This window comes from Borostomias antarcticus (genome assembly GCF_949987555.1).
Source record: "Borostomias antarcticus genome assembly, chromosome: 3".
Lineage (NCBI taxonomy): Eukaryota > Metazoa > Chordata > Actinopteri > Stomiiformes > Stomiidae > Borostomias > Borostomias antarcticus.
The window spans coordinates 5,665,432-5,686,273 of record NC_140236.1 but is presented as its reverse complement, the minus strand read 5'-3'; the positions used below and the strand labels follow the sequence as shown (position 1 = coordinate 5,686,273).

General features: G+C 46.0%; 1 protein-coding gene across 1 annotated transcript; it reads left to right on the top strand.

Annotated features, from left to right (window-relative positions):
* Nucleotides 1–994: 994 nt before the first annotated feature.
* sycp2 (synaptonemal complex protein 2) lies at nucleotides 995–19,793 on the top strand (the record flags this gene model as incomplete). The annotated part of the gene is made up of 40 exons (XM_084461954.1): nucleotides 995–1,124; nucleotides 1,433–1,518; nucleotides 1,629–1,723; nucleotides 1,914–1,948; nucleotides 2,467–2,609; nucleotides 2,875–2,927; nucleotides 3,017–3,062; nucleotides 3,226–3,330; nucleotides 3,425–3,485; nucleotides 3,598–3,746; nucleotides 4,537–4,611; nucleotides 4,911–5,034; nucleotides 5,198–5,284; nucleotides 5,388–5,548; nucleotides 5,741–5,815; nucleotides 6,604–6,673; nucleotides 6,763–6,814; nucleotides 6,923–7,005; nucleotides 7,530–8,011; nucleotides 8,130–8,272; nucleotides 8,414–8,450; nucleotides 8,907–8,950; nucleotides 9,055–9,106; nucleotides 9,320–9,479; nucleotides 9,626–9,690; nucleotides 10,015–10,194; nucleotides 10,307–10,375; nucleotides 11,165–11,270; nucleotides 12,155–12,435; nucleotides 12,720–13,028; nucleotides 13,278–13,335; nucleotides 13,947–14,090; nucleotides 14,253–14,429; nucleotides 14,606–14,796; nucleotides 15,319–15,413; nucleotides 15,615–15,714; nucleotides 17,627–17,685; nucleotides 18,918–18,996; nucleotides 19,391–19,447; nucleotides 19,704–19,793. The coding sequence occupies 40 exons, from the start codon at nucleotides 995–997 to the stop codon at nucleotides 19,773–19,775; spliced, it is 4,590 nt and encodes a 1,529-aa protein (XP_084318080.1). The 3' UTR covers nucleotides 19,776–19,793.
* Nucleotides 19,794–20,842: the final 1,049 nt, after the last annotated feature.

Genomic DNA, 20,842 nt, shown 5'->3' with positions numbered 1-20,842 from the left:
AGGAGTATATGCCTAGTGTAGTTAATTAATTCAAGCTTAGATGGAGTAAAGAAAAGTTTGCATAGTGCCGGGTGAGTTAGCTTAATATTCTTTTATTAATCATGAGACATATTATTCTGCTGCAGCAGAAGGAGCATCTCCAGGCCAGATCAGGATAGACTCTTGCTTACAATTCAACCACACAATATTTTATACCCCATAAACATTGAATAATTTTGGTTAGTCCAGTATGGTCACAATTCATATGTCCCTCCTCATACGGGCATAACTAGTCTCCACATTTAATAGTTTACTTAAGAAACCTGAATCACTTCCAGGCATCCTGTTCAATTCCGTTGTGATCTAAACACATTCCTAATAAAGTGATATTAGACAGTTGAGACACTTAAATGTCTACCACAAAGTACAGACTAATCTAAACACAGCTGTCTTCTATTATAAAATTATTTAAAAAATACTACACTAGCAAGGTAATGGCCAAAGTTTAACAGAGGAAACAGGCCAGTTAACCTTTTTGTATTCAGTTGGAGAAGCTAGTTGATGAGGTGCTGAAGAGCAGCAATGTCCAAGCATTGGAGGACTTCATGCAGGAAGACATCAGTGAGAGAACAACATTGAAGTGTTCCAAACAGTTCCTCACCAAGTTGGACAAATTAATCAACAGAGTGAGTAATAGTGTCAGACTATCCCTGTAGGTGTCTCAACATAATGTCTTGTAAAGGGGAATAAAGCATTATTTTCTTACCTGTGTAGGGATTCAATCAAGGGAACATCAAGAATGCCTGTCTGGGACTCTCCATCCTGCATAAGTGTGGGACAAACCTGGTTCAATCTGGAGGTCGGGGGTTATCTGAGATGGTGTCTCAGGGTCTTGTCAAAAAGATAAGTATATTCTCATCACTTGCACTGATTTATGTTTATAATAATATGCTGATGTAAGCTATACATTATATTTCTTATATTGTTTGATGGGCTGTGTCTGGTCTTTGTGCACATGGTGCAGTGGTATGAGAAAGCCAGGCAGTTGTGGGTGGAGGCCGGAACACGGAGGACTGAGACCTTGCTGAACCTTGCTGAAGACTTCTTTGATGCTGTAATGGTGAGTTGCCAAACAACACTTCCTGGCAGACAGTCCCCTTCTGGTAATGAAGGGCCCTATTGGTTTCTGAATCTCTGGCTGACCTATCCATGATACAGTCGGTCATCTATCTTTGATCTAGCTTTGTTTTTTCCCACTGTTTGCATAGGCTGTCCATGAAGCAAGCAAAGACGGTACGTGTGCACTCAAATCTGACAAATTTACTCCCATCCCTGGTCCACGATAAAGTGACCAGGGATGGTCACATAAAACAAACAAAATTAAAAATTAAAATCACATACAGCAACAAATCAGCCTGTCTGCTTATGAATCAAATCAACCTGTCTCTCATAGGCACATATCAAGTCACAGAGTCCCTGCTGTATCCATTTGGCCAACTAGTTGCAGACCCAAGAGTCCACATTATAATCCAGAAAGAGGTGAAGAGGAAACGTGATCATCCTCACACAGTTCTTTTTAGTTTTAGCAAAAGTTAAGTATCATTAAAGATGGATGTCAAATTCTAATGTTGGTGTCCATGTTATTGTAGGCGATTCGGAAACTGAACCTCATCCTGGATAAGATCCCTGTGGAGCTCAAGAGAGAGAAGAAGATCTTGTCATCTCAGGAGGCGTCTGGTGTTATGTAATTCAAATGGGATTTCCAGTATCTAAATGTGTCATTTTATATGCTATTGCATTACATTTTACATTACATTAGTCATTTAGCAGATATTTTTATCCATAGTGACTAACAATATTGCCACCACAGTATCTGCCTTTTGCTTTGAACACTGTTAATTAGTTTGTTCTGCTATTTCTGGTCATTTTCAAAGGAGCATCCTGGCAGGCAGGATTGTGGAAGGCGGTGGTAAGTTTGAACTTGTTCAAATACTGTATTAGAAGTACAGTATTGGCAACACACCTCCGCTTATGGATAGGGATGCACCGATTGCAAAATTCTGGGCCGATGCCGATGTTTAAAATAACAATCCGGCCGATGTTTATTTTATTTTATTTTTATTCCCCCTTTTGTGCCAGGGAAACAAAGAAATGATGCCTGCTTTTCAAATGGCCAGTTAGATTTGATGTGTTAAAATCCTTGGCTGTAGTACCTCCTCTTGAAATGTCACTTGAACAAGTTTTACAAGTTGCATAGCGCATATCTTTGTCTGAGATGGTGAAATATCCCCAGAGGGCCGACATTTTTATCTGCAGCTGGGTAGGCTACGTTTTGCAACAAAAAAAGCCGTAATTGTTGCGACATAACATCGGCCACTACCATCGGTGAATGTCATTTTATTTGCCGATGGGCTGATGGCAGTCAACAAGGCCAACATCGGCCGATGCATCGGTGCATCCCTACTTATGGACTGTGCTGTGTGGTAGATTATGACCTGCAGATCGGCCTGATGGAGGCGCTATGCAGGATGACCACGACAAGCCAGAGGAACGAGCTGGCTGACCACTGGTTCACCATGGAGTTTGTGGCCAGCGCCTTTAGCAAGATCCAGGACTCTGAGTTTGAGACGGTAACTCAGCCTGATATGTACGATAAGACTCGCCGCTGTTACATGACTTCAATGGTTTCACCTTCAATAGGTTACATGGGATTATTTTACAATATTAATAGGGATTGAATTGGCCTCACTAAAAGTGCTATTTGAGTTTTGTTCTGGCTAGATTCAGTGGTATTTGCTGTGAGTAATCTGGGTATGATCTGAGGGTGTGATATGTACAGTACTATAACTTGTTCTCATTGTCAATACAGTATAACCAGTGCAACTTGTTTCCCAGGACTGCCGCAAGTTTTTGAACCAAGTGAACGGGATGCAGGGAGACAGGAGAAGGTACACAGGGACCATTGACCAGTAATTGTTGTAATACACACTCATTCGTCAAGTCGTACAATTACAACATGGTGTCTTTCCACCTACAGAGTCTTCTCCTACCCTTGTCTGGAGGTGTTTCTAGACAAGCATGAGGTCAGTGTCCCCTGTTAATGACCTTCCCACTGAGTGAGAACCGCTCATGTTTGACAGTAGGGAATTGCATAGACAGGTAGAATATTTTGTGGTGTTTGAGAAGTGTGAGAGGGTCGCCAGCCGCTGTGTGCACAGCTGAGAGTTGTTAGGTTTGCTTCTCCAGCTGCTGATGCCCTCTGATGAGAAACTGGAAGAGTTCTGGATCGACTTCAACCTGGGGAGCCAGAGCATCTCCTTCTACTTCTCTCTGGCCGATGAGAGCTCAGAGGTACTGGCTCACGTAGGAGGTGTGGTTGCAACCACACTTGGTAGTGAGGTCTAAACACTATGCCAGTAAATGCTCTGCTTGTATTGTCGCTCAGGAGGGCCAGTGGGACACTGTGTGCATCCCAGAGAATGAAGTCGACAGTTACACAGTCACAGGTAGTCAAACCAACATTAACACTGTATTGACCCGGTTCTATCAGCACACACGCTTTAGCCAGGCCTCTAAAACTGACTGGCCCTGTGCCTGCGTGCGTGTGTCTTTGCGCAGAGGAGGGTCAGAGCCGCGTGCTTAGGCTAAAGCTGTCGGAGCCTGTGAGTGTGAGCGGGCTGTACGGTCTCAACCTCACCATCCACTTCAGCTCCTCCCTGGACATCATGCAGGCTGCCCACAGCGTCTACGGACCCTCCAAGGACAAGGTAGGCCCTGCCCTGCTGCTCGCGCCACTCTAGATGCACTGGACCGCGCACGAGTAAACACAGATACAGGTGCATCCCCCAAAAATTTGAATATTGTGAATATATGAAAGTTTCACTTTTTGAATTAAATTCCGGAAAATAATGAACTTTTCCACAATATTCACATTTTCTGAGATGCACCTGTAGTGGTGTTACTACAGTGTTAATGGTGGATAAAGACAGATCGATGGATTCAGTGGCTATAGTATAGAGGAATGTGTATTGATATGTACATATGTAAGTACTAGGGATGGGCATCAATGATCGATAATTGATTGATAATGATTAATACATTTAGTGGAAATTAGTTTGTCTACGTTCTGTGTGAGAAATGTATTTGTTGAAAGGCTACGCGAAAGTTCCCGAAGTAACGGTATAGTTGATGCATATTAATATTTAGCCAGTCCAGCAGCAGCAGAACAGCCTAGCCATGTTGAAGACGAAGCGGGCAAAACGAAGTTTGGCGTGGGATCATTTTTATATTTAACAGGCGACACGGCTTAGAGGATTGTTATTGGATTGAAGTGTCTAGTTTGAATGCCGTTTTGAGTGCAATCGCGTCAGCATGCGTGGACAGCCTAATGTAGGCTAACGTTATCAGAACACAAGAAATAAAGCTATTTTAAAGGAAACATGCTCTATTTGTTAATTCTGCCTTAGGCGTTGTTTTAATGGAAAAAAAGCTTATCAATTAATCGATAGTTGATTGTTAATTCTTAAGTAAGTACACACTGTACCTCCTCCCTGGCAGACATTTATGGGCAAGAGTAGCACCTCTGTAGTGAAGACCACTGTCAAGATCATAATGGATGAAAGCAACACCCAGGCAAGTAACGGACTCAGAACCAGAATGTTTATTTGCCATGGTAGTTTACACATACTAGGAATTTGTTTAGGTTGATGGTGCATACACGGATGGTGACAACATTAAAAAAGGGTGCAAGGACGGGACAATGAAGACAACAGTGCAAATAAAAAATACAATATATACCATTATATAATATATAATATATACGGTGTGACACTTTAATAAAATATATCAATCAAAATATACCATAAAATGCAAAAGCTGTAGTTTGAAGTTGTAATAAAATACAAAATTGATCTTACTGTCTATCCAAACAGGCTGTTGTTCCTGAGAGTCAAATGTCTCTCATCGCCGATAGAGAGAGGAGCAGCGCCCCCTGTCTGTTGTCCCCTTGCCCTGCACCCCTGCAGGTGACTGACTACAAAGATGTAACAGTGTTCTGTAACACTCTGACTGAAGCTCTTAGAGCTAATGAATTGCTGCTATGGAGTATTCAGTGTTGTCACGTCCACACACACACACACACACACACACACACACACACACACACACACACACACACACACACTATGCATCTCTCTCTTCCTCCAGTTGGTGACCCCAGCTAAGAGGAAGGTATCAGAGTCCAGCTCCTTCATCACCAGCGGTGGGGTTTGTGGCATCAGTCCTTTCACAGTCGTCATTCCAGCATGTAGGTGTCGTTGCATCGTCTTATCAGTGCCCGTGTGTGAGTGAGTGTGTGTCCTGTGTGAGTGTGTGTCCTGTGTGTTTACCGTGACGCTTTCCCCCGTCAGCCACTCTGAGCGGCAGGGCCAAGGTGAAGCCAGCCCTGGAGCTGGTCAGGAGCCACGAGAGACAGGCCCAGCCCAGTTTGGGAGGGCCGAGGACGACCAAGAGCTCCAGCAGCAGCAGCGGTGTCTCTGGCAGCACACTGCCACACAGCAGGAAGGAACAGGTAGGACATTACTGTACGGTGCAGGACGTCAACGTAGGGTCCGGACTCCACCCACCTTTGTGCACATGCAGTCACACTCACACACTCACAAACACGCCGTAGGTGTAGGCGGCATGTGAAACGGAACCGGTTTTACACATCGGGCACACAGGCCTGAGAGTCCTCTTTTTTTTATCTCTCTCTCTTCCTCAGATGAACGTCTCTCTTCAGAGCAGCCGTTCAGAGAAGGATGTCAGAGCCAGGGCTGTGGCAGAGAAATACCGCCGGGTAACGTGACGGCGTTAAGCCCAATTTATGCTTCGTCGCTCGACACTTTTAAAACCGTCGCTCGTCACTTTCGACATCATGGGCGACACTTTTTGTGGGGGAAAAAAGTGTCGCCGAGGGCTGTCGCACACCAAAGTTTTTTTCTAATGTCGCTGACTCCGTCACATATTGCCGCTCAAGTGTGATTGGATAGCTAGATAGAAGGCTTGTGCGTTGCCATGGATATGCTTGTTCCGCAGCCTTGTTTTAGTTTTGTCTTGTCATTTGATGTTTGGCTGTCATGGAAGGAGTAGAGGAACGTCTCTCCGAAGCTTGTGAGGAAATATCTCCATCTATACAATTCATCCCTGCCCCTTCACAGAGATGCCCAAGTACTGCGGAAAAGAATGAAAACAAACCACATTGAAAACCGCTCTCTGAATAACCTAAAAAAAATAAACTATTTCCCTCAGAAAGCCGCTTCTCTCAGAATGACAACAAACGCGCAACAGAAAGACAAGCGCGCAGCTGATTGTTTCCATAGAGACGACGCGAAGTGTCGCCCGAAGCATAAATGCAAGTCGAGCGACCTTTTTTTTTGTCTGTCGAGCGACACTTTTCAAGAAGCATAAATTAGGCTTTACTCTCCCCGGCTGCGTGGCAGTCGCCGAAGCACGACACCTGTGATTTTCCGCACCTGTCCGCACCCTGTGCTGCTGCAGCTGTCATTTTAGTCCTACTCAAGGGGGTTGTAGGAATGTGTGGTCATACTACACTGTACTGTACTCTACCTGTCACTTCTCTCACAGAACATCCCAGCGGACAAGGTGTTGGAGATGGTGCAGGCCGACCAGGATGTCGAGGGGGAGGAGCCTCCCGGTACGCCTCGTCAGTGTGAAATGTCACGCAACGAACGTAAACTGAACCCACCTTTTGATGTTCTGCCATTGTCCTCACTCCTTTATCAGACCAGACCTTTGTTCCAGACTCACAGCCCCCCATGAAGAAAGAGAGAGCCATGTCAGTACAGTGCGCTCACTAACTCACTCGTTAAAAGAAGCATGCGTGTTAAATCTAAACAAAGATGCAGCGATGGACTGAGTGTGTGTTTGTGCGTCCGCCCAACAGATTTTCCCGCTGGACCAAGGTGTCGGTGTCGGGGACATTGCTCCCAGCACAGAGAGGTGTCCCCAAGGCTCGGCCCAATCCTGGTACTGTACATCAACATGGATTTACTCCTGTTCTACAGCTGGGGCTTTGTCAGCTACTTAAGAGCATGTTATTCCCCACGATCCTGCTCTGGACTCACAAGTCTTTTGCTGTTGCAGTTAGTGCCTGATTCATAATTGTACAGAGGTGTGCCTACAACTAGGGCTGGGATTAATCGATAATAATGATTCAGAATCTATTCATGAATCCCAAAATCAATCTTTTATTTAATGAATGAATTAATAAATGAAGGAATGAATAGTTCATTAATTCATTCAATGATTCATTCATTCATTCATTTTTGGAAGTCAGTATCGATACCCAGCTGTAGTAGGCCTGCTGATGTGTTGCATAACTTTGCAGTCATGTAATTAAGGTTACAGCAAAAAAAAAACAGGTTTTAGTAACACTAACCGAATCGATATTGAATCGAATCGAATTGAATCGTGATAATCGATTCTGAACCTTGTGAATCGGAATCGAATCGATACCCAGCCCTACCTACAACCGTCTCCCGCCTTTCCAGGGCCTGCACTGAGTCTGGACCAGCAGGAGCGCCCGTCCTCCGCCCAGAGAGGCTCAGCCTCCTCCGCTGCAGGCTCGGCCCCTTTCAGCCACAAACAGCTCCACGCCCAGCTCACCCAGCGCCTGCAGGAGGTCCTCAGGGAGAGGGAGCAGCAGGAGGACACTGGGCCTGGGGAGCGAGGTGGGCCCCAGGAGAGAGCACGGCCCCGTGAGCGAGGTGGGCCTGCAGGGCAAGGGCCCAGAGAGCCCCAGCAGCAGACTGGGAGGCAGCCTCCGGGCAAAGGGAGGAATAAGAGCCAGAAGTCCAAGGACCCAGAGCCCATCCCAGTCAAAGCCCCCATCAAGCCCACCCCAGTCAAAGCCCCCATCAAGCCCACCCCAGTCAAAGCCCCCATCAAGCCCACCCCAGTCAAAGTCCTACAGGAGAAGGCAACTCCCAACCCCAAGGTTAAACCCACCGGACCAAACTCCAGCAAAGAGAAGGTGAAGCCTCCTCTTTGAGGGGATACACATGGAAGTCACTTAATTCGGTCAGTCTTGTAGTACCGTACATGAGTCAGTGTCTTGGTCTTCCTCACGTGTTGCTGCTGTGTATCTCTAGAGGGACGCGGAGGTCACTGGCAGCATGGTGAAGCTCATCTCCAGCCATTATGAGACCTCCACCACCACCACCTGCTTCTCCTCCACCAGCAAGGTCACAGCCGGGAACATCCCCCTTCACTGGAACCCCCCACCTATCAACAGGTAGAGCACACACTCAGACCATCGAAAAACCATATGAAGATAAGTGTTGGCTCCAAGTATACTCAAGTAAATTGCAGGTACTGCATAGCAGCATATATCCATTATGTGTTTTTTTTTTGCCATTAACTTGTTTTGTGTCAGATCTCTCTTTGCGAAGAGCTGGTTACCATCTGCTAAGGTATGTATTGTAGTCGTTTATACTGTCCTCCGCTTTAAATGTTTACGTCTGCAGTTGAACGTCTGCATGTTGTATGACTGTCTTGATTTTGCATACTAATCTTAATTTTTCCACTAGAAGGACACCTCTGGATTTCTGAAGTCCTACAGCAACCCAAAAAAAACCTCTGGGATGCAACATGGGTAAATGGTTCCAGACGAGAGTCCAAAGGTACCATTACAGTGGATTAGATCGAATGCCAAGTTCACCATTGTACTTTTCCCCTGTCTTTAGAGAGGACGTCTTCTCATTCAGCAAGGACTCCCCTATAAGAATTGGGGTAAGTGAGGCTGTACTTTGTGTAACTACTCAGTACAGTATGTACATAACTGCAGTATATAAGGCCCTATTACAAAGTCCTTTGTGTTTATGTATCAGCTACTTAACATCTCTGTTCTGCCTCGTTCTGCTCTCCAGGGAAAGGGGAAGAAGTCCACTGGGTCATCAGCCATTGACAGCAGGTGAGACAGCGTTGCCTGTGTATAGAATGTCAGATTCAGACAGGCCCCTCTGGAGTTAATAACCCAATCTCTAATCTGTGGGGCGTTGATGCTTCTCTGTCCAGTGTCATCTCCTGGGCTCTCCCCAGCACCACCAAGAAGGACCTGGCTGTGAAGGTATTCGCAGCACTATTTTTGTGGTATTTAAGTATTATTGTCAGATAATCCGAATCTGATAATGAGAATTAGTTTGAAAGGAGGCCAAGGTTTACCTCTATGTGTGTGATTATTTCCCCTCGGTGTGAATTTACAGGATGTAATACTGTGTGTGTGTGTGTGTGTGTGTGTGTGTGTGTGTGTGTGTCTGCGTGCGCCCCCCAACCCCGCAAGCGCCACGTGAGGAAGCACCTGTTCAGTGACACGGACACAGACGCCATGACAGAGGTCAGCTGGCTGAGAGAGTCCAGCAGGAAGCCCAAGCCCAAAATCAACGACTACTCCAGGCAGCCCCCCGCCAAGCCCAGAACCCCCCCACCACCAAACACCACATGTATGTACACCCACACAAAGCCCCCCCCTCCGTTCTTAACATCCTCGTATGAATGACATAAGGCCTCCATGATAACATTTCCACTTACTCTGCACTGTGTGTAGTTGCTGGAGGATGATATCTCATTAAGTTCCTTTATGTTTCAGTTGAGACCCCAGACCTCCCCCCAGCATCCCCAAAACCTGTGAAGGAGAAAGCCAAGGTAAAGAAGGTGAGACTTAAGTGCCAGGAAGTGATGCACGCGATGTGTTTGTGCACTGCCATGCTATAGGCTAATTATTTGAGGACCGAGATAGGGTTTATCTTGATGTTAATTGTAGGCCACACCTTATCAGTTGGGTGTGTCCACTTAACCAATCACCTCTGTGTGTATATAAGCTTCTCTTCTTCACTTCAAGACTTAAGTGCCAAGAACACATCGAACACTACACCCCAGTGTTTCCACATCCTCTGCGTTCACAGTTTAACTTGCTACAGTTTCACGGTGCACTAGCCCAGTCGGCCACTAGGTGTCACTGTTGCGCTGTGTTGTTAGAAGAGAGCTGCGCTGAGGGAAGCCAGTGGTGTGGTGCTGGAGCAGAGGAAGGAGCCGGCCCCTGCAGGGAGGAGCAGGGCAGCCTGGAGGCCCCAGAGAGCTGCAGCCGCTGCCGCCAAGAGCTACAGGGAACCGGACAGCGACAGCCAATCAGAGACAGAGCAGCCACCCGCTCCTAAGGTGTGTTCCCTCCCCCTCCTTGTTCTACACTTTCTCCTCATTTTGGATTGAGATGAAATTTACATGATATATTGTCTTTTTCCGAGATATAATTATGCCTAAACCCTAACAGAAGCGCTCTATGGGACAGCAGGAAAAGAGTGAGCGAGTTGTTCAGGAGGTAGCAGAGGTGAAGAAGAAGATGGCCGCAGCCCCCGCCAAGAGCTACAAGGAACCCTACAGCAACAGCCAATCAGAGACAGAACAGCTGCCCGCTCCCAAGGTGTGGCCCCTTTCTTAATTTTGAAGTCACTCAGAGGTCCTTATGCTGACACAAAGTGTGAAGTCATTGTAAATGTACACGGACAGTACACGACTCACATTTACAGTGTGTCAGATGCAGGCTAGAGCGCCAGCACATGTCTTTCGTGGTTTTGCGCTCAACAGAAGCGCTTTATTGGAGAGGAACAGAAAAAGAAGGCTTCAGCACCTGCCAGGAGCTACAAAGAACCCGGCAATGACAGCCAATCAGAGACAGTGCAGCCAACCGCTCCTAAGGTGCGGTCCCTCCCAACTGCTTATTCTACACTTTCACCTCATGTTAGATCAAATTTACATTATAAATGTTGGATTTACGACATGTAACCATGCCTGCCACCAACAGAAGCGCTGTATGGGACAGCAGGAAAAGAGTGAGCGAGTTGTTCTGGAGGTAGCAGAGGGGAAGAAGAAGATGGCCGCAGCCCCCGCCAAGAGCTACAAGGAAACCTACAGCAACAGGCAATCAGAGACAGAGCAGCTGCCCGCTCCCAAGGTGTGCTCCCTTTCTTAATTCTGAAGTGACTCAGAGGTCCTTACGCCGACGATACTGAGTGTGATGTCAGTTTAGAGCACCAGCACATGCTTATCTTTCGTGCTTTTTTGTGCTCGCCAGAAGCACTTTATCGGAGAGGAACAGAAAAGGAGTGAAAAGGTCAATCAGAACGTGGAGAAGAAGACCGGCCCAGCCAAGAAACAGACGAGTGTACCGAAAGACTCCTGGGCTGCCCGGTTGGCCTCCTTCTCTCCCTCTCCTCCCCCTGTCGAGAGGATGAGATGTAAGGGTAAACCGACACATCTATGTCAACATAAGCCCACCCCATCAGTTCAACCAGTTCAATGTTACATCACCAACATGTGGTATATTTCACAACCTCTGTAGGCTTTGGTTTCTGAGCGTGGAATTTAGTAGTAGGCAAAAATTGACCTAGTTAATCCTTTTGACCCCTTGGGTTTGAGTCATGCTCTCTAGACATACCTTGTTTGTCTATGAGATAAATACATAAGGGTGCGTGTCTACCAGGGAGCTGTATTTTAGAGCTGGCGCTGTTTTCTCGTTGTTTACAATGGGTAATGAGCTCTAGGGCGCTATAGAGACGAGAGCTGTGTTCCAAGCGCTTTTTAGCGCTACAGCACCACGAGCTCTAGGCTTTTTTTGCAGTTGAAAAAAGTGTAACTTTTTGGGCTAGAGCGCAGGCTGTAAACGGCTGTTCTGACAATGACAACGGTCAGTTTTTGGCAAAACCGCAGAGACAGTAAACGTTAGCTAACATTAGCTAGCTAACTTGGCTAGTTAATCTGCAGTCTGCAAAAACACGACACTCGTTGCTAACGTAGCTGTAAAACATGTGTGGCCTAGCCAGCTCTAAACTCCTCTCGCTCTAGTGCGCTCTACACAGCTGTAAGCTTGGCGCTGTTCAGCTACATACAGCTCGTTGGTGGACACACGGCTTAATACTGTAAGCATACATGAGTTCCTGTTCCATTTCTGTCTTGTCTCTCTTCCTGTGAGAAACTGACCAACTGTCAAACCGCTTTAACTACCTCCTAGACTCTCTGGACTGTAAACTGATCTGATGTAAAGCATCTCCTTCCTATCGACCTCCTCACTGATGGCCAGCTGTCTCAACATCTGCGCTCGTCTCCCCCCTCCCCCCCATAGCTGTCGAGAAGCCGCTGTCGAGGAGACCCAGGTCCCCCCTCACCCCGCTGGCCTTCCTCTCCACCTCTCTGGTCCGCAGCCGCCCCCCCTCGCCATGCCCCCCCTCGCCTGTCATGGACCTTCCCAGCCCCCCTCACAGCAGAGGCAGCCGAGACTTCCAACCTTCCTCCTTCTACAGCGCCGGGATTAAAAGTGACAGCAAGGCAGCGAAGACTCCCGCTCTCCCTCCTCTCCCCCACCTCGCCCCTGTGCTACGAGCCCTGAGACCCGGTCCGGTAGAGGTGAGATGCAACGCAGCTACAGGATCTACTCTGACACGGTTTCAATCGGTGGAATGACAGAAAACGTAACGAGTGCAGCATGAAAATGATCCTCGTCGCTTAACTGTCCCCATCATCGACGGTTATAGTGATTAGATATCCCCAGAGACAGATAGCAAGATCTGGGCCATATATGGGCCGGAACGAAGCCACAAGGGCCAGATCTGGCCTGTATATGGCCCAGATCCGCTTGCTATCTGGGGATGGATTCATTCATCTCCCTTGTCTCTCTCTTTCCCCCCCAGCCCCAGCTGAGCCCTATCCAGCGGGCTCCCTCCTCCGCCCAGTCTCCCCTCCTCTCCGAGTGCTCTCAGCCCCCCCTGACCTCCACCGCCCTGGAGAAGTCCCTCCCAGAATCCCCCCTCCACTCCCAGCTCACCACAGGAGACACCCTCAACCAGGGCATCCATTTTGGCTCTGGCCAGAGAGGCCTGCCCGCCTCCTCCGACAGGGAGTCTGTTGTCTCCAGGGTAACGCTGAGCCAATCCTCCTCCTCCGTGATGTCGGTGTCGAGAGTTGAGGGGAACCCAGTAGCCATGGCTACCAATCTGGAGGTAGGGATACCATGGAAAAAGGTTTCCTTTAAACCGGGGTGAGGACTAGGAAGGGCTGTTGTGGGGAATTCGTTGAGAAACAAAAACATAGAAGATAAGGGTTAATTAATGGCACCGTTCAGTCTTCAACACAAAATATGAAAATGTTACATTACAGTAATTAATTGGTATTGCCACATATCTCATTGCCATAGAGCTTATATAGTCATCCTCGGAACATAGTGCTGACAGATAATTGCGTCTTGACAGAAAACACCATATTTTGACCATGGAGGCAAGCCAGTGCAACAGCAGTATCACATGTCAGGTAAGCGACCGCAGCTCAAGCGCTCCTTAGGGGATCTGTCATTACAGCCTTGTCCACCGCAGACCTGGGTTGAAATACTATTTGAAATCCTTTCAATTACTGTACTTTAGCATTGACGTGATTCTGCCTGAAGTGTCAGGTAGGTGGGGTTTGCATTTTTAGAAACGGCCTGTTGGTTTATTTTTGCCCGACAAAAACAATCATCAAGCACAGATAATTGAAAGGATTTCAAATAGTACTTCCAGCCAGGCCAGGTCCAGAGACATGGGATAGCAGTAGTATTAGTGCTGCTATGACTGATGAATGTGAAAGAGTGAGTGTCTTAATGTAATGCTATGTCATCTGTATTGTACTTTGTTTTACTTATTATGTTTGTTGTTTTTATCTATTACCTGTTTACAGGGACTGCAGATGCAAATTAGCCTAAGGGTAACTCTGGTGCGATGCATGATTTTGATGATGATGCATGATGATAAATGTTTTTACATTTATGTTTTAATTGCACATGGTCCCTTCCAAATAAAATTGAAAAAAAATGAAAAATGAAATTAGGAATACAGTCTGGTTTAGCTGATCAAGGGTTATCTACTCAGGCCTGGTTCTCCTCACAGGACCAAGCTACAAGCGCCACAACCCCAGCCCCTCTCCCAGTAACTCGGAGGAGGAGGAGGAGGAGCAGAAAAAGAGAGTGAATAAGAGCAAGGGTAGAGGAAGACAAGCTCTCAAGATGAGGCCCAGGAAACTGTTCAAGTCATGTGAGAACTAAGAATTTTGAATTATTGTCTTATATGTTCTTGTCTTTATGTAATTATAGGCAGATTTCTATTTGAACTCTCTGAATCACAAAATTGTTCTTTTGTAGTTTGTTTTAAGTATTCTTATTTTGAATGGTTTTGTGTTCTCAAATGTTCTCTCAGCAGCCAAGCCCATTCCCCAAGGCCAGACCCAGAACTGGGAAGAGCACAGTAGCTCTGAGGATGAGGAGGAGGAGGAGAGAGAGGACGAGAACAAGGGAAAAGGAAGGAAGGATGGCGCCTCCAAGGCTACCAAGACAAGCTACCACCACATCCAGAGCAAGAGTGCTCATGACACCGGTACAGAGACCATATGTTTATTGTTATTGTTCACGCTAGTGAAAGTAGGACAAGTAATTCTATTCAATCTAGCGTGCAGCCTTACTGTAGGCTTTAGCTCATGGGTGTGGGACCCATCGTCGTTTGTGTTTGCACGTCTGTATGTGTGACATCGTGTGTACTTCCTCTATCCACAGTCACGGAGGTGTCTCCAGGGGGGGAGGTGGGCAGGATGGTGTCGACCCACACGGTGAGCTCCAGCCACTGGGAGGCCAGCGTCGAGGACGAGGAGGAGATGGACATGGAGCTGCCGGACATGGGCCGCAGCACCCAAGACATGGGCGCCGTGTGTCGTCAGTTCAGCTCCGAGCTGCGGAGGAAGTGTCAGGTTGGAAGCAAACACACAGACCGTCCCTTTTAGGTGTCCCGTGGTTCAAATCTCGCCACTGCTGTCTGATTGGTTCTACTCGAATTCTACTTGCGCATTACGGAGCTTATAGCGCAACCATGGGGAGCCTAAAACCAAGGATGTCTCTTACCTGGATTCTCTTACCTCTCTCTTATCTCTTCGGGTCAGTTGGGTCGGGTCGGGTTCAGTGATCGAAGGGTCAGTGGTTCGAATCCCAGCTCCGACTGTCCACATGTCAAAGTGTCCTTGAGCAAGACACCTAACCCCAAATTGCTCCCAATGAGCAGGTTAGCACCTAGCATGGCAGCTACCGCCATTGGTGTGTGAATGGGTGAATGAGAGGCCATTGTAAAGAGTTTTGAGTGCCGCTAAGGTGGAAAAGTGCTATATAAGTGCAGTCAATTTACCATCTTACTTTTGTTTTGGGTGCGAAGGCTTAGTAGTGAAAGCACCTACAGTACCGCCACCGTACACTTAATGTACATCTGTTGTGGTTTGCAGAATCGCACTAGGAGGATGGAGCTGTACACCAAACAGTCTCTGAAGACCGTCCAGCAGCATGTGTCCTCTGTCAGCGTGCACGTCAGCAAGCACAGGTCAGCTAGTGAACAAGTACACACCTCTTAGGATGCATGGCTGTGTTTGTCCAGGGTTGGGTGATTAATCTTTCCTGAAGAATTGTTTAATTCCCCTTATACTGTATGTATCTCTCCCATCTCTTGGGCTCCCTTTCTCATATCCCCCCTCTTATTCTGTCCCTTTTCCACCTCTGTGTGTGTGTGTGTGTGTGTGTGCAGGTGTCAGAAGCTGGAGCAGGTCCGCGGTGCTCTCGTGGAGGAGATCAGCCAACTGGAGCAGGACGACGCCACTCTGAAGACCATGGAGAAGGAGCTGACTGTAGGGCGTGGCTTAATCTCACATTACTTTATAGACCAATCATCATCCAGGGTTTTTCCTGCCCTCAAAATGAGGCGGAGTTGGTACCTTAAGTGGGGGGTCTGGGGGTCCTCCCCCATGTGCACTAATGTGTGCTGGATTAGCTTGTCTGCCTAACTATTGGCCTACATTATCCAATTTCATTGTGTTGGTTTTTAAATAACAAACATCCTGGAACATTTGTGAGGGCACATCAAAGCACTGTGACTATAATGTAGGGTGTCAGGCAAAACATGTAGGCTACTGTAGACTAACGGTTTTATGTCAATTATGATTGGAAAGGATTCTCCACACTCCCATAGAGAAAGCATTGCCTGTTCGATAACCTAAGCTTGGTAACTTTTTTTTTACAAGTTATCAGCGATTCTTTTTTTTTTTAAATATATATTTTAAGGCATTTCTGCTTTATTGGGGATAGGACAGTGTAGGTGACAGACAGGAAGGGTGGAAGAGAGAGTGGGGAAGACATGCGGCAAAGGGCGTGGGCAAGATTCAAACCCACGCCGCTGCAGAAAGGACTAGCCTTTACATGATAAGCGCCCCAGCCCATTGAGCTACCAAACGGTCCGTGTTTCTGCGACCCTCCTAAGTCAAGATATGGCTAGGCGTTTCAGTCATGGGAGGAACACTTGTTTTCACCGTCACCGCGAATAACATCGCACTTAAGTATGTAGGGCTGGGGATTGGCATGGACCTCACGATACAATACGATACGTATCACGATACGTCTCATGTAAAGCACCTTGGATTGCCCTGTGGCTGAAATGTGCTATATAAATAAACTTGCCTTGCCTTGCCTTGATACATGGGTAACGATACAATAAATACAGTATCACGATACATTGCGATACGAGACAATACATATTGCGATACATTGCAATACTCTACATAATTTACTGAACATTTTAAAATACAGCTGAAAATACAATTCCATCCCCCGCTCCCTGGAGGTGATCCTGAGGGCACAGGGAATGTAAGGACATTTTAAATCCATTTAAAACATTAATAATGTATATATGACTGAATTATATCCTTAATTGTCTATGTCTATATCTATTCCCTGTCTTGTTCTGTATATTTTCCTTTTACTGTACCGCAGAAAATCGATACGGTATCGAGGGGAAAAAAATGGTGATGTACAGTATTGCTGTATCGATTTTATTGCACAGCCCTACAGTATGAGTGTGTAACTAGTGAATCACCTGAATGGAAAATAGGTTGCACCAGATCAATTATGTGCACTCACACAAATGCTCCCAATTATATTTCGAGGTCGCACAGATACAAATTTACAACATAAATCACTGGAATTATTATTATTTTTTTTACCTACTACGCAAAATGTGTACAGGTTGGCAGGTCTTAGTGGGTTTTTTTGTCGAGAGCTGGAGGCGGCACGCAACTTGACGGAGGCGGCCGCCTCGTAACTCTCTATGCAGGAAAAACCCTGTGAGTATATCGCCCAGGCCGCACGCTTGTGTCCTATAATAATCGTCAGCTTCTTAAAATAATGGCCTAAGTCATATTTTCAAGCTTTTAAAAAAACAGAAAAATAAAAGGGCCTGAGTCCCACTCTTGACGTGAGCCAGTATACTACTGGGGCTGGAACAGCGTGATCTTTTCAATTGAGGATGTGGGCAATTTTACCAGAGGTGACCAGCATCATGAAGAGATGACGTAGGCAAAAAAAAAAAAGATTTTCCTCAAAAAATGCCCTCTTTTGTGTGTGCTCTAAAGTAAACAGAGAGAAGTGTTATGCAGAGTTATTTCAGATGTATGGTGTATATATATGGCGAAGGCCCCGGGGCCTGTGTGTGAGTTGACTGAATCACTGTTAACCATTTACTCCTCTGTTGTTCCTTAATGCGCTCAGACGTACTGGAGGAAGCAGTCTGTGGCTTTCCACTCCTACCATGAGAAAGAGACCCGAAGGTGAGGGGTCGTGTTGTGTGTGTCTGCACGTGTGTATGTGTGTGCCTGTGCGCGTGTGTGTGTGTGTGTGTGTGTGAGAGAGAGAGAGATTCATCTATTCTTTATCTCTTTTCTGTTGGGCTCACTGGGCATGAAAGGATTACTGTACCCATTCAAATTGTCCTCCAAATTTTTGTATGACTGCCTCCAGTCATTCTTATCTTCATCTCAAAAAACTATGCACTGCTGCATCTGCTAAATCACCACAAACAAGGACGTGTGACCCTCTGAACACAAGTATCTGTTGAGCTTAATGTCGTCAACAAGGTTGGACTTCGTCCCCTGAGAACTAATGGGTGTTTGTTTGTTTGTTGGCGCGGAGGTCGTGACACGCTGGCTTTTCACATGCCTGTTATATATATGAAGGCAATGCTTATCTCAGCCTCCGGGTGTTAAAGTCTCAAGACAACTTGTACTTATTGAATGAATGCATTGTAGCACAGATTAGATGATTGTGAGAGCTTACATCCTAGAGGTCCCTACTCCACTGGAACTGGCCAACTCGACTCTGAGGTTGTGTCCCGTGATTGTGAACCAGTGATGAGACACAGCACTCACTGATAAATGAACAGGCTGACTTATCCTATGTGATTAGGGTATAGCCTCTCACTGACAAGATGTTATCTCACATCTTGGGGGTTGAGGTCAGGTCTTGATATCTGTGGGCTTTTGTAAAGCCGCATTACACTGTATTTTGTTTGCACTGTTTTTTGCATTTAGTATTTTGTATTTGCACCTTTTTTTTTCCCCGTCTCCAACAGCGTACGCCTTAACCCTAGTCGAATCCCTAGTATGTGTGAGCCATATACAGTACATGGCTAATAAACAGATCTTCGATCTTATGGAAGACCGAGATGATTGGAGACTTCGCTGTCAAGCTCGTCTGAGGACGACCTAATGATCTTGAATTTAGTTACAGTATCACTTAGTGGTGTGCTTTACCTGTTGCGTGTTCCCACGCATTAAAAATTAACACCTGCCACCGGCCAAATGCAGGTAAAATTTCCAATTGGCGACTAGATTTCGGAAGGCTATCTGAAAAAAATATATACTTGGCCGGTAGATTTTTTTCATCTACAGTCCCCTTGGCAGGTGACTCACCGTGAGCCAAAAAGTTAATTTCCACCCCTGCATACACATGTTCTACCCTCCTTCCTCACCATTACTGGGGTGTTCCGGTCTCTTCATTGTAGACTGCAGGGCCTGAAGAGAGTCATCCAGACCAACGTGTGTCACAGCCTGGAGTATGAGGAACAGATCTTCACCTCTCAGGTGCCGACACAAATTTATTCCATTTGTTAGATTTTATTATCCCATTATCAAAGGTACATGAGGTTTTGGAAAACACCACAGCTCACTATTGCTTATGGGGTAATAAATACTGAAAGTGAAATGGAGGGTTATTCCAGGCCATAGTGGATAGTGGTGAACAATTTATTTTTTATTCCCATATGGGTTTCTTAAGATAGCTTGTTAGAATACAAACTGAACTCATGTGGACCCAAATATAAATAGTGCTTCTACTGCCTGTTAATGTGTCCATCACTCTCTGTAACATGTGGCATGAATGCCCCTATGCTGACCTCCCAGTCTCTCCTGGGGACTGTTTGTCCTGAGCATGCTGTTCCACATTTTAAAACCATGTTGTGTCACATGCTGTTTTCAGATGTGCCTGATGAGGAAAGACATGAAGTCAATCCAGGACAGACTCATGAAAGAGATGGTGAGTTGACATGACAAGACGGGACCCGAGCACATCAGTGAACAGTTAGGCCAAGGTTGTTGTTGTTTTTTTTTTGGGGGGGGGGGGTGTTTTAACTTACTGTCATCCAAATAGAGTCAAACTCTTAGAAGGCCAACACAAAGAGCTGCCTTTATAAGCTCGGAGGGTGTGTGTTAAGCTCGGAGGGTGTGTGCCCTGAACGTGTTGCAATGGCATGTACAGTGACAGGGGTGTGTTTTCCCGTCTGCCCGTTTAGCAAGAGGAGGAGATCCTGAGTGTTAGGAGAGGACTACAGGCTCTTTTCATGCCAGATGGACCCAGATTCTGACTCCAGCAAATCCAGGACCCCCTCTGCGCCACATCATCCCTGAGCGTTTAAAGATATGTTCATGTTCTGTCCGCATCACTCACTGTTGTATGTTCACTGAAATTCAACACAAATAGAAATTGTATATATTGGCCTGAGTTAAAGTAATATAGATTATTTATTCAAATGTAAAATATTATTTATTCAAATGTTCATTTATCTTAACATATTCGTAATTTGTTAATTGCGGTGATGTTTTCGCAATACCAATTTTAACAGTCTCTGTTAATGAAAATAATATTTTTAATATAAATAATGAATTTCATAGAAAATAGTTTGAACATCATTCTGTGTAAAGTCCACCTATTTGCCCACTTTTAAAATTGCCCTTCTCACAATGTTCTGGACTTTTCAGAGAAATAATTAAAGGAGAATTCTGGCACACTTTGCTGGGCATACTTACCTGTGAATAGTGCTGCGCTTTTCATATTAGAAAAACCCATGACATTACATGATAAATGACATTTCAGCTCCATGAATCAGCTTGTATGCCAACCCAACTAGCCCTACGGATGCTATGCCACAGTTGTAGATTCAGCGTGTGATCCCCTTATTAAAATAATAGTATAAATAATAATAACATATAATGTACATAGTAAATGCTAATTACCAAAACAGGAGACACAGAGTTTTAAAAAAAGACCTTGTATTTTTAAGACAAGTAGTGCTTACAAAGGTTTCTCTTTTCAGTGAAGACATTGACAGTCCAGTTCAGATTGACATATATACAGTTGATATGAAATTCACCCCCCAACCCCAGACCACATGGTCCACACACAGTCCAAGTGACACATTATTCAAATAAGAAAGGTGGAGCTGGTCACATGCACAACATCCTCCGGACGGATTCACCACCTTTCCAAAAAGGAGTCCATTAACAAAAAAAACACCAACTGACGAGATTGACCCCCCCTCCCCCCACCCCCCCTCCTCCAACTCCCATCTCAACCAATGGGCAGCGGGAGTGCCAAGGTTCCATCTTGGTCTTCTTCCTCCAGGCAGCTCCCAGGGTGGAGACGCGGCTTCTG